The sequence below is a fragment of the Oncorhynchus clarkii genome, chromosome 30 (genome assembly GCF_045791955.1).
Source record: "Oncorhynchus clarkii lewisi isolate Uvic-CL-2024 chromosome 30, UVic_Ocla_1.0, whole genome shotgun sequence".
Taxonomy (NCBI): domain Eukaryota; kingdom Metazoa; phylum Chordata; class Actinopteri; order Salmoniformes; family Salmonidae; genus Oncorhynchus; species Oncorhynchus clarkii.
Genome location: NC_092176.1, coordinates 14,369,596 through 14,390,682, shown reverse-complemented (window position 1 = coordinate 14,390,682; position 21,087 = coordinate 14,369,596). Strand labels below are relative to the sequence as shown.

The 21,087-nt window shown below is 43.5% G+C and overlaps 1 protein-coding gene across 13 annotated transcripts in view; it reads left to right on the top strand.

The window, feature by feature from the left end:
• LOC139390129 (nuclear receptor corepressor 2-like) overlaps nt 1-21,087 on the top strand; it is a 129,834-nt gene that overhangs the window by 53,229 nt on the left and 55,518 nt on the right. For 8 of the 13 annotated variants that reach the window (XM_071137310.1, XM_071137304.1, XM_071137299.1 and 5 more), the window contains exons 5-8: nt 5,103-5,291; nt 11,650-11,766; nt 16,976-17,032; nt 18,406-18,458. In XM_071137310.1, the coding sequence (XP_070993411.1) occupies nt 5,103-5,291; nt 11,650-11,766; nt 16,976-17,032; nt 18,406-18,458 (416 nt within the window). The remainder of the gene's footprint in view (nt 1-5,102; nt 5,292-11,649; nt 11,767-16,975; nt 17,033-18,405; nt 18,459-21,087) is intronic. The other 5 variants (XM_071137306.1, XM_071137309.1, XM_071137302.1 and 2 more) reach the window with 1 other exon arrangement.

Sequence of the window (21,087 nt, the reverse complement as noted above, 5' to 3'; positions counted from 1 at the left end):
ACTCACACCTGCCTGCTGCCATTCCTGAGCAAGCTCTGTGCTGATGGTGCCCCGATCCCGCAGCTGAATCAACTTTAGGAGACGGTCCTGGCGCTTGGTGGACTTTCTTGGGCGCCCTGAAGCTTTCTTCACAACAATTGAACCGCTCTCCTTGAAGTTCTTGATGATCTGATAAATGGTTGATTTAGGTGCAATCTTACTGGCAGCAAAATCCTTGGCTGTGAAGTCCTTTTTGTGCAAAGCAATGATGACTTCATGTGTTTCCTTGCAGGTAACCATGGTTGACAGAGGAAGAACAATGATTCCAAGCGCCACCCTCATTTTGAAGCTTCCAGTCTGTTATCAGCATGACAGAGTGATCTCCAGCCTTGTCCTCGTCAACACTCACACCTGTGTTAACGAGAGAATCACTAACACGATGTCAGCTGGTCCTTTTGTGGAAGGTCTGAAATGCAGTGGAAATGTTTTTTGGGGATTCAGTTCATTTGCATGGCAAAGAGGGACTTTGCAATTAATTGCAATTCATCTGATCACTCTTCATAACATTCTGGAGTATATGCAAATTGCCATCATACAAGGCAGCAGACTTTGCGAAAATTAATATTTGTGTCATTCTCAAAACTCTTGGCCACGACTGTACATGTACACACAGTCAAAAGTTAAAGTTGGTTGAGTTTGAGTGGTATTAGCCAGGGTATATGATCTGCAGTGGGAACAGGCTTTAACATCGGGGTCACTTATTTTCACACTTTGTCTGCTAGCAGTGTATGGAGACGTGTTGCTCTTCACAAGAACAGAGGACAGTCATGATGTAGGTCCTAGACATGGTGTGGGTCTCGACACTTGAATGCCCAGGAGAACTAACCCTCTTTTTGATAGATAGCCCTCTGAAACCCCTCCTGACCAAACACCTCAATGTCTCTCACAAACTCAAAGTCCTTGAGTTAACTCTGGTATAGGAGGTTGCAGAGCTGAAACTTGTATCTTTTCAGACCGTTGTTCTGAAGGTCTTACCTTGTACCTAACATTATATATGACATTTCAGTTTATTGAAGTAGGACTATAATGTCATCCTCCTACATTGCCTTTTCTATAGACATTATATCAAGGATTTTCCTTCAAAGTACAAACACACAATCACACAATATTTAGGCTAGGCTATCTCTTCTTTCATCTCGGCCAGTTTTTACATCATTTCTCAGAGTGATGGATCTGAGACCGCCTCGGTACAAGCTAGTGACCACATCCTTATTGTTTGAACTGCAGTTTGCCCCTTTCATCTATAACAAGGGGTTGTAGCAGCACGCCACATCTATGATTAGAAAGGGAGACGCTTAGCAGCCAAAAAAAGGCACTGGTAGGATTGTGTGCGTCTCATGTAATGGAAGTGTATGAATATCAGCCTGGAGCCTCGCCATTTCAGGCCCAGCTAGTCCGTTCAACCCCTTTCCTCCCGGTGACATTTCAGCTAGAGTAGGTCTAGAGACCAGCTAGACTTAGCCTGCCTGCTTCCTCCAGATTAGTGTTGTAATGCTCATTTTAGCAGTTTAAAAATAACACCAAACTAAACCCGAAGCGGGATCAAACACACATACCTTACGCAGGAGGAAACATGGTTCCCACTCACTGACACTTCTATTTTCTTGCTGTCTCCCCCACACACATACTCACGGTGTGTTGGCGGGGGTTTACAATTGGGGGATCAGTGGCTTATTGGGAGTTGTTGGTTTAGGATGCTATATAGTTCTTTTCAGCAAAGCTTCCCATGTGTGTAACATGAATAACCTTTGGAGTGTTGCTTCTCTCATCCTTGGCTGAGATTAGGATGTACAGTTCTATAACTGTCAAATACCTAGTCCATGCTTGTAAAATGACAAGCTACACTGAACAATTATGGACTATAGTCCTCTTTGCCTGTCCCTATTGTATACAGTACAGTATGTGTAAGTTAGTTGAAATTGAGACAGGGCGCACCTCGCCTGCTGACAATGTTCTTTCTCAGAGAAGTACAGCATGTAAGCTGACCAAGCACAAAGCAAAACCCTCCTGCAGACATGCATCAGCAATAATGAGACCACTGGGGTTCCCCAACTGGTGGCCCGTGTGATGAATTTGGATCGCGGGTTATTTTATTTGACCCACCAAGTAAAACATAAAGAAAGAAAGAAAATCAGTTCCAAGTGATTTACATTTTTTGGAAATCTATTTCAAATGCATACTAGAGGGATATACACTATACATATACAAAAGTATGTGGACATCCCTTCAAATTAATGGATTCGGCTATTTCAGCCACACCCGTTTCTGACAGGTGTATAAAATCGAGCACACATCCATGCAATCTACATAGACAAACATTGGCAGTAGAATGTCCTTACTGAAGAGCTCAGTGACTTACCGTGGCACCGTCATAGGATACCACATTTCCAAGAAGCCAGTTTGTCCAATTTCTGCCCTGCTTGAGCTGCCCTGGTCAACTGTAAGTGCAGGTATTGTGAAGGGGAAATGTCTAGGAGCAACTGCTTAGCCGTGAAGTGGTAGGCCACACTTGCTCACAGAACGGGACCGCTGAAGTGCGTAGCATGTAAAAATCGTCTGTCCTCGTTTGCAACACTCACTACTGAGTTCCAAACTGCCTCTGGAAGCAACGTCAGCTCAAGAACTGTTCGCCGGGAGCTTCATAAAATGGGTTTCCATGGCCGAGCAGCCGCACACAAGCCTAAGATCACCATGCGCAATGCAAAGCGTCGGCTGGAATGGCGTTAACCTCGCCGCCATTGGACTCTAGAGCAGTGAAAATGCCTATTCTAGGGTGATGAATCATAGTTCACCATCTGGCAGTCCAACGGACGGAATCTGAGTTTGGCAGATGCCAGGAGAACAGTGGCAACTGTAAAGTTTGGTGGAGGAATAATGGTCTGGGGCTGTTTTTCATAGTTTGGGTAAGACCCCTTAGTTCCAGTGAAGGGAAATCGTAATGCTACAGAATACAGTGACATTCTAGACGTCTCTCTGATTTCAACTTTCTGCCAACAGTTTGGGGAAGGTCCTTTCCAGTTTCAGCATGACAATGCCAACGTGAACAAAGTGAGGTCCTTACAGAAATGGTTTGTTGACATCAGTGTGGAAGAACTTGACTTGCCTGCACATAGCCCTGACCTCAACCCCATCGAACACCTTTTGGGATCAATCGGAACGCTGACTGCAAGTCAGGCCTAATCGCCCACCATCAGTGCCTGACCTCACTAATGCTCTTGTGGCTGAATGGAAGCATGTCCCCGCAGCAATGTTCCAACATCTAGTGGAAAGCCTTTCCAGAATAGGAATAGGCTGTTACATCAGCAAAGGGAGACCAACTCCATTTATTTGTCACATGCTCCGAATACAGCAGCCCTACCGTGAAATGCTTACTTTCAATTCCTTAACCAACAATGCAGTTCAAGAAATAGAGTTAAGACAATATTTACTAAATAAACTAAAGTAAAAAATAATATAAAGTAACACAATAAAATAACTGGCTATGTACAGGGGGTACCGGTACAAAGTCGATGTGCGGGGTTACAGGTTAGTCAAGGCAATTTGGACAAGTAGGTAGGGGTAAAGTGACTGCATAGATCATAAACAGCGAGTAGCAGCAGTGTAAAATCAAAGATGTTTGACGTGCAGATGTCCGCATACTTTTGGTCATTTAGATATGTATGATAGTAAACAAGGCTGGATTTTTTGTTAATTCTTTTTTAGGTAAATAATATATCGGTTTGGGCTTCTTGCGGTCAATTTGCAGTCTTCAAATTATTTGTAATTATGTTCCGGCCCCCTGACCATACGCTCTAGATAAAATGGCCAGTGGCTGAATCTAGTTGATGATCCCTGCACCAGACTATGCAGCTAAGTGGGTATCTCTGGATCCAAGGTACAACTCATGCCATCCATTCAGTTCTATGTACAGAAGGGATCCCCCCCCCGGGAAAGTCCTTGGAACTGTGTATTTCATCCATCAAATCAAACCAAAAATCCTCACAGAGCCAGGTTCCGTGTTCTTAGAATATACCTGGTTGTTGTCTGATTTAATATTCGTTAGTAACCGAGACACTGACACAAGCTTTTATTACCCAGAGGACTTCATTATCACAGCGTGCCGCTGCCTTCCCAAAGGAGATGTAACCAGGGTGTTTAGATCACATGTCTATCGGAGTAAACCATATCACAGACCACACACAGAGGGGAGAGGGAGAGAGAAAGACCGAGACAGAGATGCAGCATGTCATTGTTGCCTCTAAACCAGTTACAGAATTTGGCTGGGCCAGTTTAGCGTTGCTGTCTAATCGATGGCTGCAATCTAAACATAGGAATAGATCCATCTATTTGCATCCATCTGTGTTCAGGCCTTTCTAGAAGTTCACCTTATAACTGTATACTTTGTGTTCTGTTTGCCAAGCAACCAGATCATTTGCATAATGGACTAAGTAAGCAGTGTTAGTATTGTGAAACACCTATAAACTGATGAGTTAACGTCCTCTGTCAGGGGTTCCCAAACCTTGTCCCTTCGGGGCCCCCTTTCCAGGATCGGGGAACATCACATACGGAATTCTGTGGGAACAAGCACTGCTCATGACAGACTGTTCAGACTCCTCTTATTGGTGAAGAAAATTCAGCAAGTTTAAGGTTTATTTCCTGCAATTCTACACATTTTGTCATCGGTGCAAAGAACATGTTGTAGTTTCAAAGCAAATTTTCTTGAAATTCTATAAATGTTTCCATGTCTGTGTGTTCATGTGATATTTGAGTGACAAAAAAAATTTATGAATTAAAAACGTTAGCTGACATGGGCTAGTTGATCTGGACATTTCTGACAAGTTATACATGGCTCTCTAAGTTATGCAATGACTAACATGACAAGAGGAACTGATGATGCACTACCCAATTTTGAAAATGCACCTTTTGTATTCTACTATTACACCTTTCAAGAGTAAGTTTAAAGCCGGACTGAGTTCCTTTTTTTTTGACTTTTTCAGTCCGGCTTTAAACTTACTCTTGAACCCCTCGCACCCGCCCCCTAGTTTGGGAACCACTACTCTATGTCACCTCTTATCTCCCTCCAGGACCGGGGCAGCTCCATGGGGAAGCTGGAGCCAATCTCCCCCGTCAGCCCGGCCCAGATGGACCCTGATCTGGACCTGGTGCCCGCTCGCTTCTCCAAGGAGGAGCTCATCCAGAACATGGATCGTGTGGACCGGGAGATTACAATGGTGGAGCAACAGATCTGCAAGCTACGCAAGAAACAGGTACAGGTACCGTACAACCATGGGTTATAGGTCCTGCTCACTACGGTTTGTTTGGTGCTTGTCTGTTTGTAATTTATGAGACTGTGTTTAGATAATGGTTTTAGATTTGGTACCAAGTGCAATCAGGTAAATCAATCAATCAATCAATCAAATGTATTTAAAAAGCCCTTCTTACATCAGCCGATGTCACAGTGCTGTACAGAAACACAGCCTAAAACCCCCTAACGGCAAGCAATGCAGATGTAGAAACACTGTGGCTAGGAAAAACTCCCTAAAAAGGCCAGAATCTAGGAAGGAACCTAGAGAACCAGGCTCTGAGGGGTGCTGGGAACCAGGCTCTGAGGGGTGCTGGGTGGAGATTATAACAGAACATGGCAAAGATGTTCAAACTTTCACAGATGAACAGCAGGGTCAGATAATAATAATCACAGTGGTTGTCGAGGGTGCAACAGGTCAGCACCTCAAGAGTACATTTCAGTTGGCTTTTCATAACCGATCATTCAGAGTTAGAGACAGCAGGTGCGGTAGAGAGAGAGAGTCGAAAACAGCAGGTCAGGGTCAGGGTTCCATAGCCACAGGCAGAACAGTTGAAACTGGAGCAGCAGCACGACCAGGTGGACTGGGGACAGCAAGGAGTCATCAGGTTAGCTAGTCCTGAGGCATGGGGCTAAGGTAATCCTGAGGTCCCCCGATATAAGAGAGAGAGGAGAAGGAGAGAAAAGAGAGAGAGAATTAGAGGGAGCATACTTAAATTCACACAGGACACTGGATAAGACAGGAGAAATACTCCAGATATAACAGACTGACCCTAGCCCCCCGGCACAAACTATTGCAGCATAAATACTGGAGGCTGAGACAGGATCTATATACTTTATCTTCTAAGGATGACCTAAGTGTCTATCCGTGTCATTATTTCTCATTGCGCCTGAATGTTTCTTTGACAGTGCGTGGCCTACACTGTGTGTTTACTGTCAGCTTGTTCTCTGACAGTTCCAGCAGTCTCCCTGAAAATGCTCCCATCTGTGGTTAAATCCATTATCCCTCTCATTGCCTGTCTTCAGTGGGTTTTCACACAGTAAAGCCTTGAGCCCAGACATGGTTATATTGCTGTAATTGTTGTACTAAGCTACTACTGTAGTTAGGGCTCACTCAGCCTGCCACAGTGCTCTGCTTCATGGCAGTTGCTTTCTCTTCTCCTTTAACTTTCTCCTCTCTTCCTTTTTTTAGGAGAAATGTAGGTAAAAAAAATAAATACACAAGCCATAAATAACAGCTCCCCCCGGGGGAGAGGAGGATTATGGCGGAGGTTTTGTGACTGTTTAACCACTCGTATCCCTTCCTCGCCGTCTCCCTCTTGGCTGCCTGCCACATCATGTTTTATAGAATTAGTCACAGGCCTCGCTCAACCACCCAACCCCCACCACCCTAGACCATCCACTCTACGCAAGCGTGCCGATATCTCCAGCCTTCCCTACCCATCTCACTTCTCTTCTCTGGCTGGCACTCAACACGCTTCTTCTTAAATCTAGGCCACCTGCAACCCATGACATGGCCCGCTGTGGGAGGGGAAAGAGTAGGGCTGGGTGATATATCAAATTAATTTGATTCATTCTATTTAGTTTTTGCCCAATATTCCAAATGCCTCTATCTCAAGAATGTATTTTCTTTTTTTATTATGAGCGTTTATGTCCGCTTCTTCTCATGTTGTCTTTTAGGTCTCGTCTCCTTTGCACCTTCTGTGCTGTGTGCACCTTCCCATTTACACCAGAGATTTGTATATTATGACGACATGCACATGTCTCCTCCCTAATAATGGGATTCGTTGTCCCAAAGGCAGGAAGGCAGGTGACAAGCTTAGGTCCAAAATAAGCCCATAAAAACGCGTTGGGCTTATTTTGGATGGATTTTTAGTGAGAGTGAAACCTCTCGCTTTGCCTCTTCCTCTACACACACCGAGCCCCTGTCGCTCACAATAACAAAGAGGAGAGATCACTTTTTCCTCTCTGACAAGCGGTTTCAACTCGCTATTTGCATTTGAGGTTTGGTCCAACAGAATGGGTCCTATGGACACCGAAACACATTGAGACATTGTTTTACTGTAGTAGAGGAGAAGTGAACCTTTATCTAACCAACCCTTTATGGTTCAACTACTCAAATTGCGCACAAAGCAGAAACTACTAAAACGACCGTATCAATGAACACGGATTCTGGGAAATTAATGCTCAGTTTGTCGCACACATTCAAGGACTGCTGATATAATTTTAGCCAAAGACTGTTATACTAGCTGTCCTGTCTGTTTTATAATTGTGCAATAAGCATAAAACGGTTATACAAGGAATTGGCAACTCATTCTCGTTCTGAGAAACGAGGTAGGCCCCTTGATTTCAACATTTGAACAAAGTGGATATTCTAGCATGCTGTTGAATAAGTTGAAGGACTGAAGGGTGTGTTCATAACAACTCAACTGTTATACTTTGTTAGCTAGCAAATAGATCCAAGTTGGTTCAACTGGAAATCTAAAGCTGGCTGCTCACTAACGTGGACTTGTGCTTGAGAGATTGTTCATGAGACCTGGGTTAATTCTCTCTAGCCTAATACCTGCTACAACAAGTTAGTCATTATTAGTGAATGTGCATTAGGCATGGTTCTGGTCATTTCTTTTTTTATTAAAAAAAAAGGTTATTTTCATAGACCGACTTCAAAGCCAGATCAGTGATTATTGCAAGAAGCAGGTTAATGGTTGTTGAAGGCTTATATTTAGCCTAGGTATGTCTTCATAACCCCTACATTCATTAGATTATTACTGACTGTTTGCACTGCATTTGACCTTTTTAATTGTACAACAACGCTTATTTATTTCTATCTATCTATAATTTATTAATTTATTGTGAATGCGAGGGATGGGCTGTGGTGGGTGGCAGCAGAGAAGAGAGCGAGCGTGGTGAGGTCCAGTGAATGATTGAGAGAGTAAGCTCTGCTACCTAGAAAAATAAATCAAACCCCCCCTCCCCTTCCCTCAACAAACGCAATGTTTTTTTTTATGGATGTTTCTTTTTTTTTTTTACTATTCCCCCCCCCCCCCCCGCCATAGTGCTTTCCTCCGCACAGCTCTCCAAGTATTAAAACATCTGGAGCAATTAAGTAGTGTGGTAAAACTTTATTTAAAGAGTTCTGGCAGAGTGTGGGCCTGGGGATCAGGTTACAGCCAGCCTGTGTTGTGTCAGCCAGGCTCAGGACGGCTAGTTTATTTTATTTTACTCCATGGTGGGTTTAGGAAGAGAAGGGGGTTCTGGGAATGTTTGTGTTTTCCTCCCCAGATGCTTATCTAGCCCGATTGGGGCACAGGATGATCCATCACGCGCCATTCTGCTGGGGATCCTCTGGGGGCCAAGGGCCAGCTTTCTCTCCCCCTATTGAGCCCCTGGCCTCTTTCAGGAGAAGCGAGGGAAGAAGGGGACTGGATCTAGTGTAGATCACCTCCCAGCACAGCAGGCAGCACACTGACAGGGAGTCCCAGCCCGCAGTGAAAGAGCTTCACTAACACCCCTGGCTGGGCCACTAACAGACCCGCAGCTCTACTGCCACATACAACCAACACTGTCCCTTGTCTGTTTATGCCAAATGTCTTATTATTCCTACTTACCTATCCTGTTTATTGGAGCATCATACATTTATTCCACTTTAGAAATGTTACTTGAAGATGTAATCAACTGCTATTATGTCAGTTACTGGTGATCTACGATTGTGCCTTTGCACTGAGGAGGCCATAATGTCACCACTTAATACACATTGTGAACATAATGGATCAGTTCAATGGACGCTGGCATGACCACTGTGCCATTGCTTTGACTATGTTCTGGCAATTGTTACATAGGAACTTAACTGGGAGGAAAGATGTTTAACTTTTTACATTTGTATCACACGCAATTTTTGTGCAATTCATGGTGACTTTTGCAATAGTAGGCCCTTTTTAGAACTATACATTCTTTCAGTAAGACACTGATCTGTGAACCGTACATGATACAGTAACATATAGGTGTTCATATACTCCTTAGTGTTCTCTCAAAAAGGAAGTATGTCTGGATTCTGAAATTCACATTTTCACATTCATAAAAAATATTAATATCTCAGCTAACCTTTTTGGTTTTTGCTTATTTAAAAAAATATATATCTTACTCTACAAACATGTCAAATTTCCAGAGTGGACTCTGTGGTACCTAAAAATGGACACTATAAGCCATTAACCAATCATAGCCCTCCTTTAGAATTGCAAGTTCAGCAAGTAGCCAGCAGAGGGAGTTCTCTTTGAATCCATTTTCCCATTCACCGTGTTGGTGGTGCTGATAAAATTGATCATACCTTCAGAATTAGCAGAGAGCCCATTTGGGAAATTTGATTTACATGTAGAATATATTGTTCCAAACGATACATGAACAAAATAAAAAAGGGTCATTTTGAGATATTAATATTTTGTTGTGTTTAATAAATGAATGTGATTCTCCCACCCCTTTAGAATCAAAGCATACTCTCTATTTCTGACTCGGAGCACACTATACGGAGTATAATTACACCAAGATGTTATCTGTATGATGTACGGTTCACAGATCATAGGCTCATACTAGAAGCGTATAGGTCTAAAAAGGGCCTGAAATGGCCTCTGTCATCACGATTTTCTCAAATGGTTTGTGATTCAAATGTAAAAAAGCATTTAAAAACGCCTTCCTTCCAATGAAGTTTCTATGTGAGAATTGCCAGAACATTCTGAGATACCAAAAATATGTTCCGCTCCCGCTGGTGTGGAATCGCCCCCAAATGCTTTGTCTCCTCAGTACTACTCTCACTCTCTCTCTTCTCTGGCATGGGGCCGGCCCTGGCTTTGTTTACTCCATGTTGTGGTAATCAGAATTAGAATACTGTAAGTTAATAGGATCTCTGTGGTGGTAAGTTAACTCCCCTGGGTCCAGTTAATCAGAGGGTTAACACTAGAACTGATGGGCCTTTCAGCCTATAAGTACCCGCTAGAGAATGTTGTCGGGCATCCCCTTGAGCATACACATCAGATTCATAGCAACCCACAAGACACCAACACTTAATAAATTGGACATAAACAATTGTAAAGGATGAATTGCATGATGAAATTCTATGAAATTCTGTATTATTCTACAAAGGCTTACTGCAACATGTATCGCCTATTTAGTTTCCCTTCCAATAAAAACATTAGTGTAATACATCTGATCAATTGTATTTATAGATTTGACTAGTAAAATAGTTTATAGTAAGTAATACAGTCCAGTTACAGCTTCTCACAGGCTCAGGCATGGGAGGCAGAGGCTCAAAGTCAACGTCAGAATCAGATGAAGACCCCACATTTGATCGTTCAAATTCAATCACCTTCCTCATGCTCATCATTCAGTCCCATTTAAATTCAACTGGGAAGTCACGTCTCAATGGTCAGTTTTGGGTTTCTGTCGCCCATTCATCCGTTGACGTCATTCATTCAGTGAGGAAAGCAGCGTATTAGCGCCGGGGTACCGAGGCCCTACGGCAGATTTTGTCTTGGCACCTTAAGGTCGTAATCGTTGTAAAAAAGAAAAACTACAAACAACAACAGGTTAACAGCCTCCTAAATACTTTTCTGTTTGGGATTTGTAAAATTCTGACAACTGAGCAATGTACCAATATGTAGGAAAAGTCAGGGATGGAGGACGTAGCTTTTTTTTGTTGTTGCAGATTGTTAATAAAACCAAAATCAAACGTCAGTGGCCGTTGTCCTATTTGGTATTCATAAGGATCCCCGTTAGCAGCTGCAAAAGCATCAGCTACTCTTCCTGTGGTCCACGTGAAACATGGCACGTAGGACAGAACATTATTAGTCATGGACTGAAATGCGTAGATTTAAAGTGTCACACAGCCTACATATCAGTACATACACACAATATCTAGGTCTAATACATAGCACAGTGAAAATTACAATACAAGATATATAAAATGGCTGCGTCTTTTCACAGTCCCCTTGGTGCGGTCAGGTGTTCTTGATCTGTTCTTAATCTGTTTTTTAACCTGGATGTTCAAGTGTGAAGCTATTTACAGTTAATAGGACAGTTAGGCACATCACTGCTGGAGATGATGAGGAGCAAGACGGGGAGGAGCTACACACTGCTTGAGTAACCTGTCTCCACGGAAACAGAGGAGCACAAAAGTGCTGCAGGATCAGGCCTTTTGCCTTTGTTCATGGCTTGTGATGATAACCTTTTATCTGGCATCTTTCTCTTGCATGTTCTTCTCCCCCAATCTGATTTAAAGGGACATCTTGTCTGCACACCTTGTTCACCAGTAACTGTGTGTGTGTGTGTGTGACCTGTAGCAACAGCTGGAGGAGGAGGCAGCAAAGCCCCAGGAGCCGGAGCGGTCCATGATCTCCCCTCCGCCCAGCGAGGCCAAGCACCGTAGCCTGGTGCAGATAATCTACGACGAAAACAGGGTCAGTACCATCGTACACACACTTACTGCTTTCTCTCTGTGTAATTATCTGCATCTCAATCAGTGCTTGGGGCTGGAATTGCTGTAATCAGTGCTAATAACCTCACTGTTGGCTAGTGTTAGAATACACGTAGCAGGCTCTCCCCTGTGTCTCATTGAGTACGTTTACATGCACACTAATAATTCGATAATCAACTGATTATGGCAATAGTCGCGTAAACACTTCTCTCTGCTCATCTTGATCAGCCTAAGGTCAAAATCGACATAGGCATAAACCGATTAAAATAGCTGGTTTTCTGAGAAATCTTTAGAATTATTAGTACATGTAAACAGCTTAATCGGCGCTCTGTCGGTGTTTTTGATCTGCGCATGTACCGTAGCGCAAGCCTCCCTCTTATGCGTGTGGGAAGTGAATTCTGACGGTATGCGTCTTAGAAATAGCTTTCACATACAAACTTTATATGTCCCAACTCCGAATCAATTAGGCTTCACAAAAATAACACGGTTGTTTTACATTACATTCATCGAATGTTTATTTTTATTGGGGATTTCCTGTCCCATCAGGTAGCCTGATTTCAGATGTGTCCATGTAAACAGGATTATTAGGGAAAGTGATCTTCTTGCGAAGCATCTAAACATTTTAAACAAACTATTCAATTAATCTGACTATCCACAATCTAATTGTGTGCACGTAACCAACCATCATCATTATGGCCTTTAGTTGTTGGCGGGATGCTGATCTAAGATAATGACATTACTAAAACTCACTCATTTTGAATGAATGTTGCTGTCTGACTGAAATTGTGTTATTTGATTTTATCTGGTCTTTTTGGGGTCACAGAAATGGGTTGAGATTGAGACGGAAGCTGTGGAGGAAGTAGAGTGGGAGCATCTGGATGAAGTGTAGAGGAAGACTCTGACAGCTCTTTGATGATGAAACACTAGTATGGTAGACTGTCACTTGGCTTCTCCCTTGACAAATAGGAATCCTGCTGTTTGAGAACCAAATTAATAATTTGAAGGGCACATGGAACGTTTTTTTTGTTGTTGCATTTTGCTATGACCATGATTGATATTCTGTGAAGAGATAAAACTCTTTGAGCTCTGTCATTGCTGTTACTTGGCTCGACAGCACTGTCAAATGCCACTGTCAATAGAGAGGTGGAAAGGCTGTATTAGAAGGTATTCATTCATTAGCCTCCCAGTCTTATTGAAATACCAGGCAAAGTCCTCCTGTCTGATGGTGTAGTCTGCCAAAGGTCAGCATAATTTAGCAGGTGAACCATTTTCTCTTTTTTGTCTTTAATTTTTAAATTGTCTGAATGTAAGAATGGTAGACGTAAACCTGTATGACAATGTAGTTTGTTTTGATGAGTAGGATATTATGTAGTAGTAGTTAAAGCATTCATTTCCAATACTCTTAGTCCACCTAGTGGTGAGCACTGCTCCATGCACACACAAAACTGTATAAAAATGATTGTGTTGATTGCAATAGTATATCGTTGTACGGGGTCTTCTCCCACTCATCGTACAGACCCCAGATGGTCCCCTGTATGTCCAGCAGCATACCACCCTGCATCCCACTGCTGGCTTGCTTCTGAAACTAAGCAGGGTTGGTTTTGGTCAGTCTCTAGATGGGAGACCAGATGCTGTTGGAGGACCAGTAAGGGGCAGTCTTTCCTCTGGTCTAAAAAACATATCCCAATGCCCCAGAGCAGTGATTGGGGACATTGCCCTGTGTAGGGTGCCGTCTTTCGGGTGGGACGTTAAACGGGTGTCCTGACTCTCTGTGGTCACGAAAAGACCCCATTGCACTTATCGTAAGAGTAGGGGTTTTAACCCCGGTGTCCTGGCTAAATTCCCAATCTGGCCTTCATACCATCATGGCCACCTAATCATCCCCAGCTTACAATTGGCTCATTCATCCCCCTCCTCTTCACTGTAAATATTCCCCAGGTCATTGCTGTAATTGAGAATGTGTTCTCAGTCAACTTACCTGGTAAAATAAGGGTTAAAAAAAAGTAATAATAATGTCCTGTATGTGTAAGGGCCAGGATGGTCTTTATTTGACTCATTATCTACCCTGATGCCTAGTCACTTTACACTGGCTTCATGTACATTATCTTTCCTGATGCCTAGTCACTTTACCCTGCCTTCATGTACATTATCTATCCTGATGCCTAGTCACTTTACCTTGCCTTCATGTACATTATCTATCCTGATGCCTAGTCACTTTACCCTGCCTTCATGTACATTATCTATCCTGATGCCTAGCCACTTTACCCTGCCTTCATGTACATTATCTACCTCAAATGCGTCATACCTCTGCACCTTGATATGGTACTGGTACTCCCTGTATGTAGCTTCATTCTTGTGTATTTTATTCCTCATGTGTTAGTATTTTATTTTTATGCATTATTGGGAAGGGATTGTATTTGGCGCATGTGACAAATAACATTTGATTTGATTCAGTGGCCATGTCAGAGTCTTCTAAAAGGTCAACTCTTAAACTAGTTATCTTCTATTATATACTAGAAAAAGTCATTATCCGACAGAGACCTGCTGAAGACAATAGTACTGTATACCTTTCACCCCAGAGCTATATCATAATGGCATGATTGACTCCATGCCGCAGGAGTTTGCTGAGCACCCATGTGGTGATCTCAAAGCCTGGAAGTGTGTGGATGACTCATCCAATGTCCCTGACCTCTGGAACACTTTGCACTCTACTCTGAGTGGGACTAGCACTGAGTGCTGCTGGGCTGAGCCCACCACACTGGCCCCACTCTCTCCCCAGACTATGTAAACAAAAATCTGACCTAATTATGTACGATTTGAGTTCTGTGTTCACCGAGATTACACCATTATATACACAGCCCTCTACAAGTCCCAGCCCAAAGTGATGGTGTGGCACTGTGACTGATGGTATGTTTGCAAATGTATTATGCAGGAAGGTGTATGTGAAGAAGGCAAGGTAATCATGTCGTTTCTGGATATGTTCTCTCCTCTTTTGTGTACCTGCATGGGTGTTGGTGTTTGTCTTTGGTCCCTTGCCCTCCTCAGCCTTTGTATAGGGTACTCTAGTATTGTTGGAGGGGTGTGTGTCGGGGAGGGTTGTGTGTGCGCTTGTGTGTTTGTGTGTGTTTCAGCACCTGGCTCTAATTACTCCAGCCTCAGTAGTAGTAGTAGCACTATTATAGTCCCCTGTAACACACACACACGGTACAGAGAGCCCTCAAAGCACTGCGCCTTCATTCTGGTTGTGCCACTATTAAACCCTCTCATTTTAATTACGTATCTTTTATGATGTAGCCCATATTTCCATTGTGTCGCTGGTGTCATCTGTCCCTGTGGGCTCAGTATCACCTCATCTCTGAGACAAGGAGACACCCACAGGCCTTTGTCAATGCCACAGGCAACGCCACTCATGTTCACTCATCTCATTAGAACATGGCTGCCTTGGACACATACAAGCGAGACAACTGGGACTCTCACTGGAACTGCACTATCATAGTCCCTTGTAGCACACACACACAGTACAGAGAGCCCTCAAGGCCCTGCACCTTCAGTCTGGTTGTGCCACTATTAAACCCTCTCATTTTAATTTCGTATATATTATGATGTAACCAATATTTCCATTTTCTTTAGACAGAAAATGCTTCTTTGACTTCTGTTGGGAAAGAGCAGCGCAGTTAGTTTTCTGTTCAAGTGCCAGTCCTCCTGTCTAAGCACTAGGGGGCATGTTTGAAGTGGACTGGCCTCACTCACGATCACTGGTAATCTCATGTCAGATGTGATTGGTTGAGATGGATTTGAGGAGGAACTGTAGCATGTCAAAGCTCCATGTTGATCAACACGGTGTTGTCATTACCCCTCTTAATTTAGCTTACACCTATCCCCTTTGTTGCTGATGCCCTTGAGTATAGTCTTTGATGCCCTTAATCTGACATACAATTCATGGCAAATGTATAGGCTGCATTACAGGTCTTTATCAGTACAATATGGTGGACATAAAGGGGACAGTCCTAATCAGGAAATGGCAACATGTAGAGACGTTTCCAGTTCTCCCTCTTCTCTCACTCAGGATTAAATCCTTGTTAGTTGCTGTTCATTAAACAGTCCTTTAAAAAATACTTATATTAGTCATCTGCAGAATGTTACAGCCTTCTTTTGGATGAGGAAGCAAGAAGGAAGGAAGAAAGAAAAAAGTGCGACCATGGGGGGACAGGGAGAGAGAGCACACCAGATAGAGGGACTGAGAGCGCACCAGAGAGAGGGCGACAGAGCCAGAGAGAGGGCGACAGAGCCAGAGAGAGGGCGACAGAGCCAGAGAGAGGGCGACAGAGCCAGAGAGAGGGCGACAGAGCCAGAGAGAGGGCGACAGAGCCAGAGAGAGGGCGACAGAGCCAGAGAGCGAGGTCAGCAGGTTGACGTTTGTCATGCATCTTGCCCTAGAGGAAGAACTGAGCAATTTCTGCTAGATGGGCTAGATGAAAACAAACATGTGATTTCTGGTTTTAATTTAAGGTTAGGGTTAGGCATTAGAGTTGGCCGTGTGTTTAGGGTTGGAAAAAATAATAAGATTTTGTGGCTGTGCCAGCTAGTGACCACTCTGCAGAGCTGCCTCCAAAACAACATTCAGGGACACTGCACACAGCACGTGACATGGCTAAATATAAATGTATAGAGCTCAGCTGAGTAGAGGTCATCTGTGATAGAGGTACAGAGATGGGGTTGTGCTTCTCTTCTTCACAATCACTGCCAACCAGTTCTGTTTTATCTCTTAAGCTTGTGTAGTGAAACCTCAACCTGAGCGCACTGCGAAGGAGAGATCTTTGTCTCTGTTTTGTCAGATGTTTCTTATGGAGAAGCACAGCAGCCATGCAGTCTTGCACGCACTCTGTCCCAGTGTCTCACTCTCTCTTGCTCTTCCTCTCCCACTCTCCCTCACCTGCTTGCTCTCGCTCTACCTCTCTCTGTCCCTCAGTGTGTGCTCGGGGAGGTGAGTAATCTTTTCTCCGGTAGGAGAAGAGAGAGGGAGCGGATCGAGTTTTTGCCTTGTGTTAAAAGCTCTAAAAATAGTTGCTGCACACAGTGCCCATCCAAACGTCATTCATTGAGTGAGCTAGCTGCTGCGTTGCCTTGGTGATGGGAGACGTGAGGCTTTGCAGTTGATATGTGCTGAGTATGTTTGTGTTTTCTCTCCTCAGAAAAAGGCAGAGGAAGCTCACTGGATTCTGGAAGGACTGGGACCCCGAGTAGAACTGGTGAGCCTCTGCTGTTTTCTCACCTCTTAATGGTCATCTGAATAAAATATCTAGCAACTTGTATTATTTGACCACAGGGAGGAGGGACAAGTAGCAGGGGAGGAGGGTTAGAGGGAGGAGAAAGAAAGAGGGGGAGGAGTTTGTCGGAATTGAAAGCTGGCCATGTGTAGCAGGGGGTGTAGGGAGCAGGCCCTGGAGACAGGCCGAGGTGGGTTTCGTTCTTCTGTTCAGGGATGAGAGCGAGATGGACGGGCAGAATGATGGCGCTGTCTGTCTCTGATGGCTAGGAGCCAGACACGGCCAGTGTTTCATAAATGAGCTGCTGCTGTCTGGAAGAGAGCATCTTACTGACAGTACTGTATATTATCAGTGGGAGTCAGACATCATACTTGCTCTTTATAAGCTGATTTGGGTTTGACAATAATACCTAATGTTCGCGTTCGAAGAGTTTTGTCGTGAGCAACTCAAAATATAGTGGAGAACAAGTTCAGATTCAAATGTTTGACCCATTGGAAGGTGTTTGTCGTTCATTGGTTTAAACGACTTTTAATCCCCCTTGTGCCGTGAAATAAAAATATGGTTTGTTTTGTGGCCAAACTTATACAAATTGTACACAAAGATGGTCTCCTTCGCTTATGAGTCGGTTCTCACTCTGTACAGTCCAGTCTCTTGAGAGGGGCTGAATTAGGGTGTCGTGTCCTCGTTGTGCCCACTGCTTGTCGTTGTCAGCTTGGCACAGCATTAACAGTTATATACTATCATGGAGCAAAGAGCTTTGTTACACTCTGTCTCATAGACATAGATTTATATGGGCTTTTGATTGAATGAATAATAGATTCAGTAATAATTGAATGTAATGGTTCAGCTGGTTGAGTTATTGAATGATGGTGCACCAGGGTTTTCCCCAGGAATCTTTAAGAAGGTGGTGCTGCTGAGTACGCCGGGGGGAGGTCCGGACGGGGGTAACACCTGTAACTGCCATTTGCAGCAATCTAGAGCAGAACATTGCCTTAAATGATAACAAATAACTTACATTCTTTCATTCTTCGGGGAGAACCGTGTACACAATGTGAGCCAAAACTTTTTGACAGACCTTTCTCGGTTAGGTTGATAAAACATGCATGAATTCATAACATTTGTCTTATGTCAGACTCTGTTCAGCATCTTGTAGGTAGAATGTAATGGGTAAATTGTGTTGCTGCATTTAGCGTAGTAACTTTGCAGTGACACCAGACAGTGTGCAGGGAAGTCGTGTGGAAGTTGTAAACAGTATGTTTAACCCTCTAGAGTTGATGTTCCTTGCTGCTGTGAAACAGGATTCTCACCTCTGGCAGCATCACCTAACCTTTCCATCGGTTTCTTCTCTCTCCCAGCCTCTGTACAACCAGCCCTCCGATACCAAGCAGTACCATGAGAACATCAAAATGTAAGTTAGCCCGCCCTCTGGGGAAAGGGACTGGGTTTATGTTAGTGTGTGTGCGTGTCTATGTCATCTGTCACTGTAGGCTCAGTGTGATTGCTATGGTCCTAAATGCCATCACTGCGCCCCTCATGTGCCCCAGAGATTCCCATCCCAACAAACGGCCACAGAGAGTGAATCACGTGGTGTCAACCACGTGTATGGAGTCTTTATAGCCGTGATAATGTGCTGAAACAATTATTTAACCGTGCGGTCTGTGACAACCCGTTGAGATCATGTTTCTGCGGAAATGACTTTATGCAGTCATAAAATGAAAATCCTTCACTTAAGTTGAACTTATAAATGTAATGCAGAAAGTGCAAATGGGTTAAGTAAAATGGCCCGCTTGAGGTTTAGCTCTGAGTTGTCAGTGGAGAATGAGTTAGATGGTATGCCACCAGACTTCCTGACCTCTTACCCTCACTGCCACTCTGTCTCCGCTCCGTTTGATCCTTGCACTGTTTGATCAGTATTATTGCCTCAAAGCAATTAGCAGAAAGGGTGTGTGTGTGTGTGTGTGTGTGTGTGTGTGTGTGTGTGTGTGTGTGTGTGTGTGTGTGTGTGTGTGTGTGTGTGTGTGTGTGTGTGTGTGTGTGTGTGTGTGTGTGTGTGTGTGTGTGTGTGTGTGTGTGTGTGTGTGTGTGTGTGTGTGTGTGTGTTATTAAATACCGCAGTATAGCTTTGATCCACCACAATTGACTTCTTTGTGCCCCTAACCGGTTTGATAACCTTGGCACCTGTCCCTGGTAAGAAAGATGAGTACCTTGGATTCATGGACACCACCTCTACATTTCTCAGGAATACAGTACACGCTTAGTGTTGGACAAAAGAAACTTTAGAAACGGACCAGAGCAGCTAATCTCTCTCTCCACCATCTGGTGTCCGGAGCACAATGCCATCTCTGTCCTTATACGACTTAATGTCTCAGCCCTGGTCTGGCCTGCCAGCCAGAGACGGCGTAAGTAGGGGTTGCGGGGCGTGGCCGCCCCCCCCTGGTTTGCGCCCCTTTTGAAGTTCAGATGGGAACAGGAATAGTAACTGAAGTCTGGACACTGACTGTAGGCCTCACATGTAGCCTGTCATAATATCCATTCCAAGACGAACTGAGATACAAGTACTATCAGAAACATGTTGGATTGTTTTCACAGTCCTTTTCACCAGTCAAACCAGACATTTTGCACAGGAAATTTCCCTGGTCATTCACAAAACATCCACGCTCCGCAAGAGAAGCAGAAACTAAAGAGAGAACTTTACAAATGTCAAATCGATTGTTGATTATGCATTCATTTGATCAATGTATTATTATATTCTGGTGAGCAATGCTATTTAATATTCTACAGCATGACAGAAGAGGCTACCTATCTAATTAAGATTTTTCTGATTCCAAGACCTAATTTTTTACTGAAAAATATGTAAATGAGGCATAAGAAAAGATCAACACAGTTAATGACAAGATAATTCCAGACTGTGCCGTTGTTGTGCTTATTTATGATAATATAGTCACGTTCTCATTAAATAATCTTATTATGGCAAAAGAATTGAGGCTTAGTTCATTCAATTTGACTTATTTTTCAAGATATTGATATAGCCTAGCTGATAAAAAGACATGGTTTTGATTTGTAAAGTTCAAATAGAATATATAGTCTTATAGTCTTGCACTTCACAATGCATCATCAATGTTAAATATCTTAATATTCGATTTAATCATACACTGGGTGTACAAAACATTAAGAACACCTGCTCTTTCCATGACTTAGACTGACCAGGTGAATCCAGGTGAACACTGATCCCTTATTGATGTCACTTGTTAAATCCACTTCAATCAGTGTAGATGAAGGGGAGGAGACGGGTTAAAGAAGGATTTTTAAGCCTCGACAATTGAGACATGGATTGTGTATGTATGCCATTCAGAGGGCGAATGGGCAAGACAAAAGATTTAAGTGCCTTTGTTGAACGTGGTATGGTGGCGCACCGGTTTGTGTTATCAACTGTGGGAAGCATTGGTGTCAACATGGGCCAGCATCCCTGTGGAACGCTTTCGAAACCTTGTAGAGTCCCTGCCCTGAAAAACGGAGGCTGTTCTGAGGGTAAAAGGGTGGTGCAAGGAAGGTGTTCTTAATGTTTTGTACACTCAGAGTATATTGGCCAATTAACACATATGGAATAATGTAGTAACCAAAATAGTGTTAAACAAATCAAATATATTTAAATGTGAGATTCTTGAAAGTAGCCACCCTTTACTTTGATGACAGCTTTGCACACACTTGGCATAATCTCAACCAGCTTCACGAGGAATGCTTTTCCAACAGTCTTGAAGGAGTTGCCACATATGCTGAGCACTTGTTGGCTGCTTTTCCGTCACTCTGCGGTCAAACTCGTCCCAAACTAGAATGCCTGAAGGTGTGTTTTGGGTCATTGTCTTGTTGAAAAACAAATGATAGTCCCACTAAGCGCAAACCAGATGGGATGGCGTTTCACTGCAGAATGCTGTGGTAGCCATGCTGGTTAAGTGTGCCTTGAATTCTAAATAAATCACACAGTGTCATAAGCAAAGCACCATTACTCCTCCTCCTCCTCCTCCTCCTCCATGCTTCTT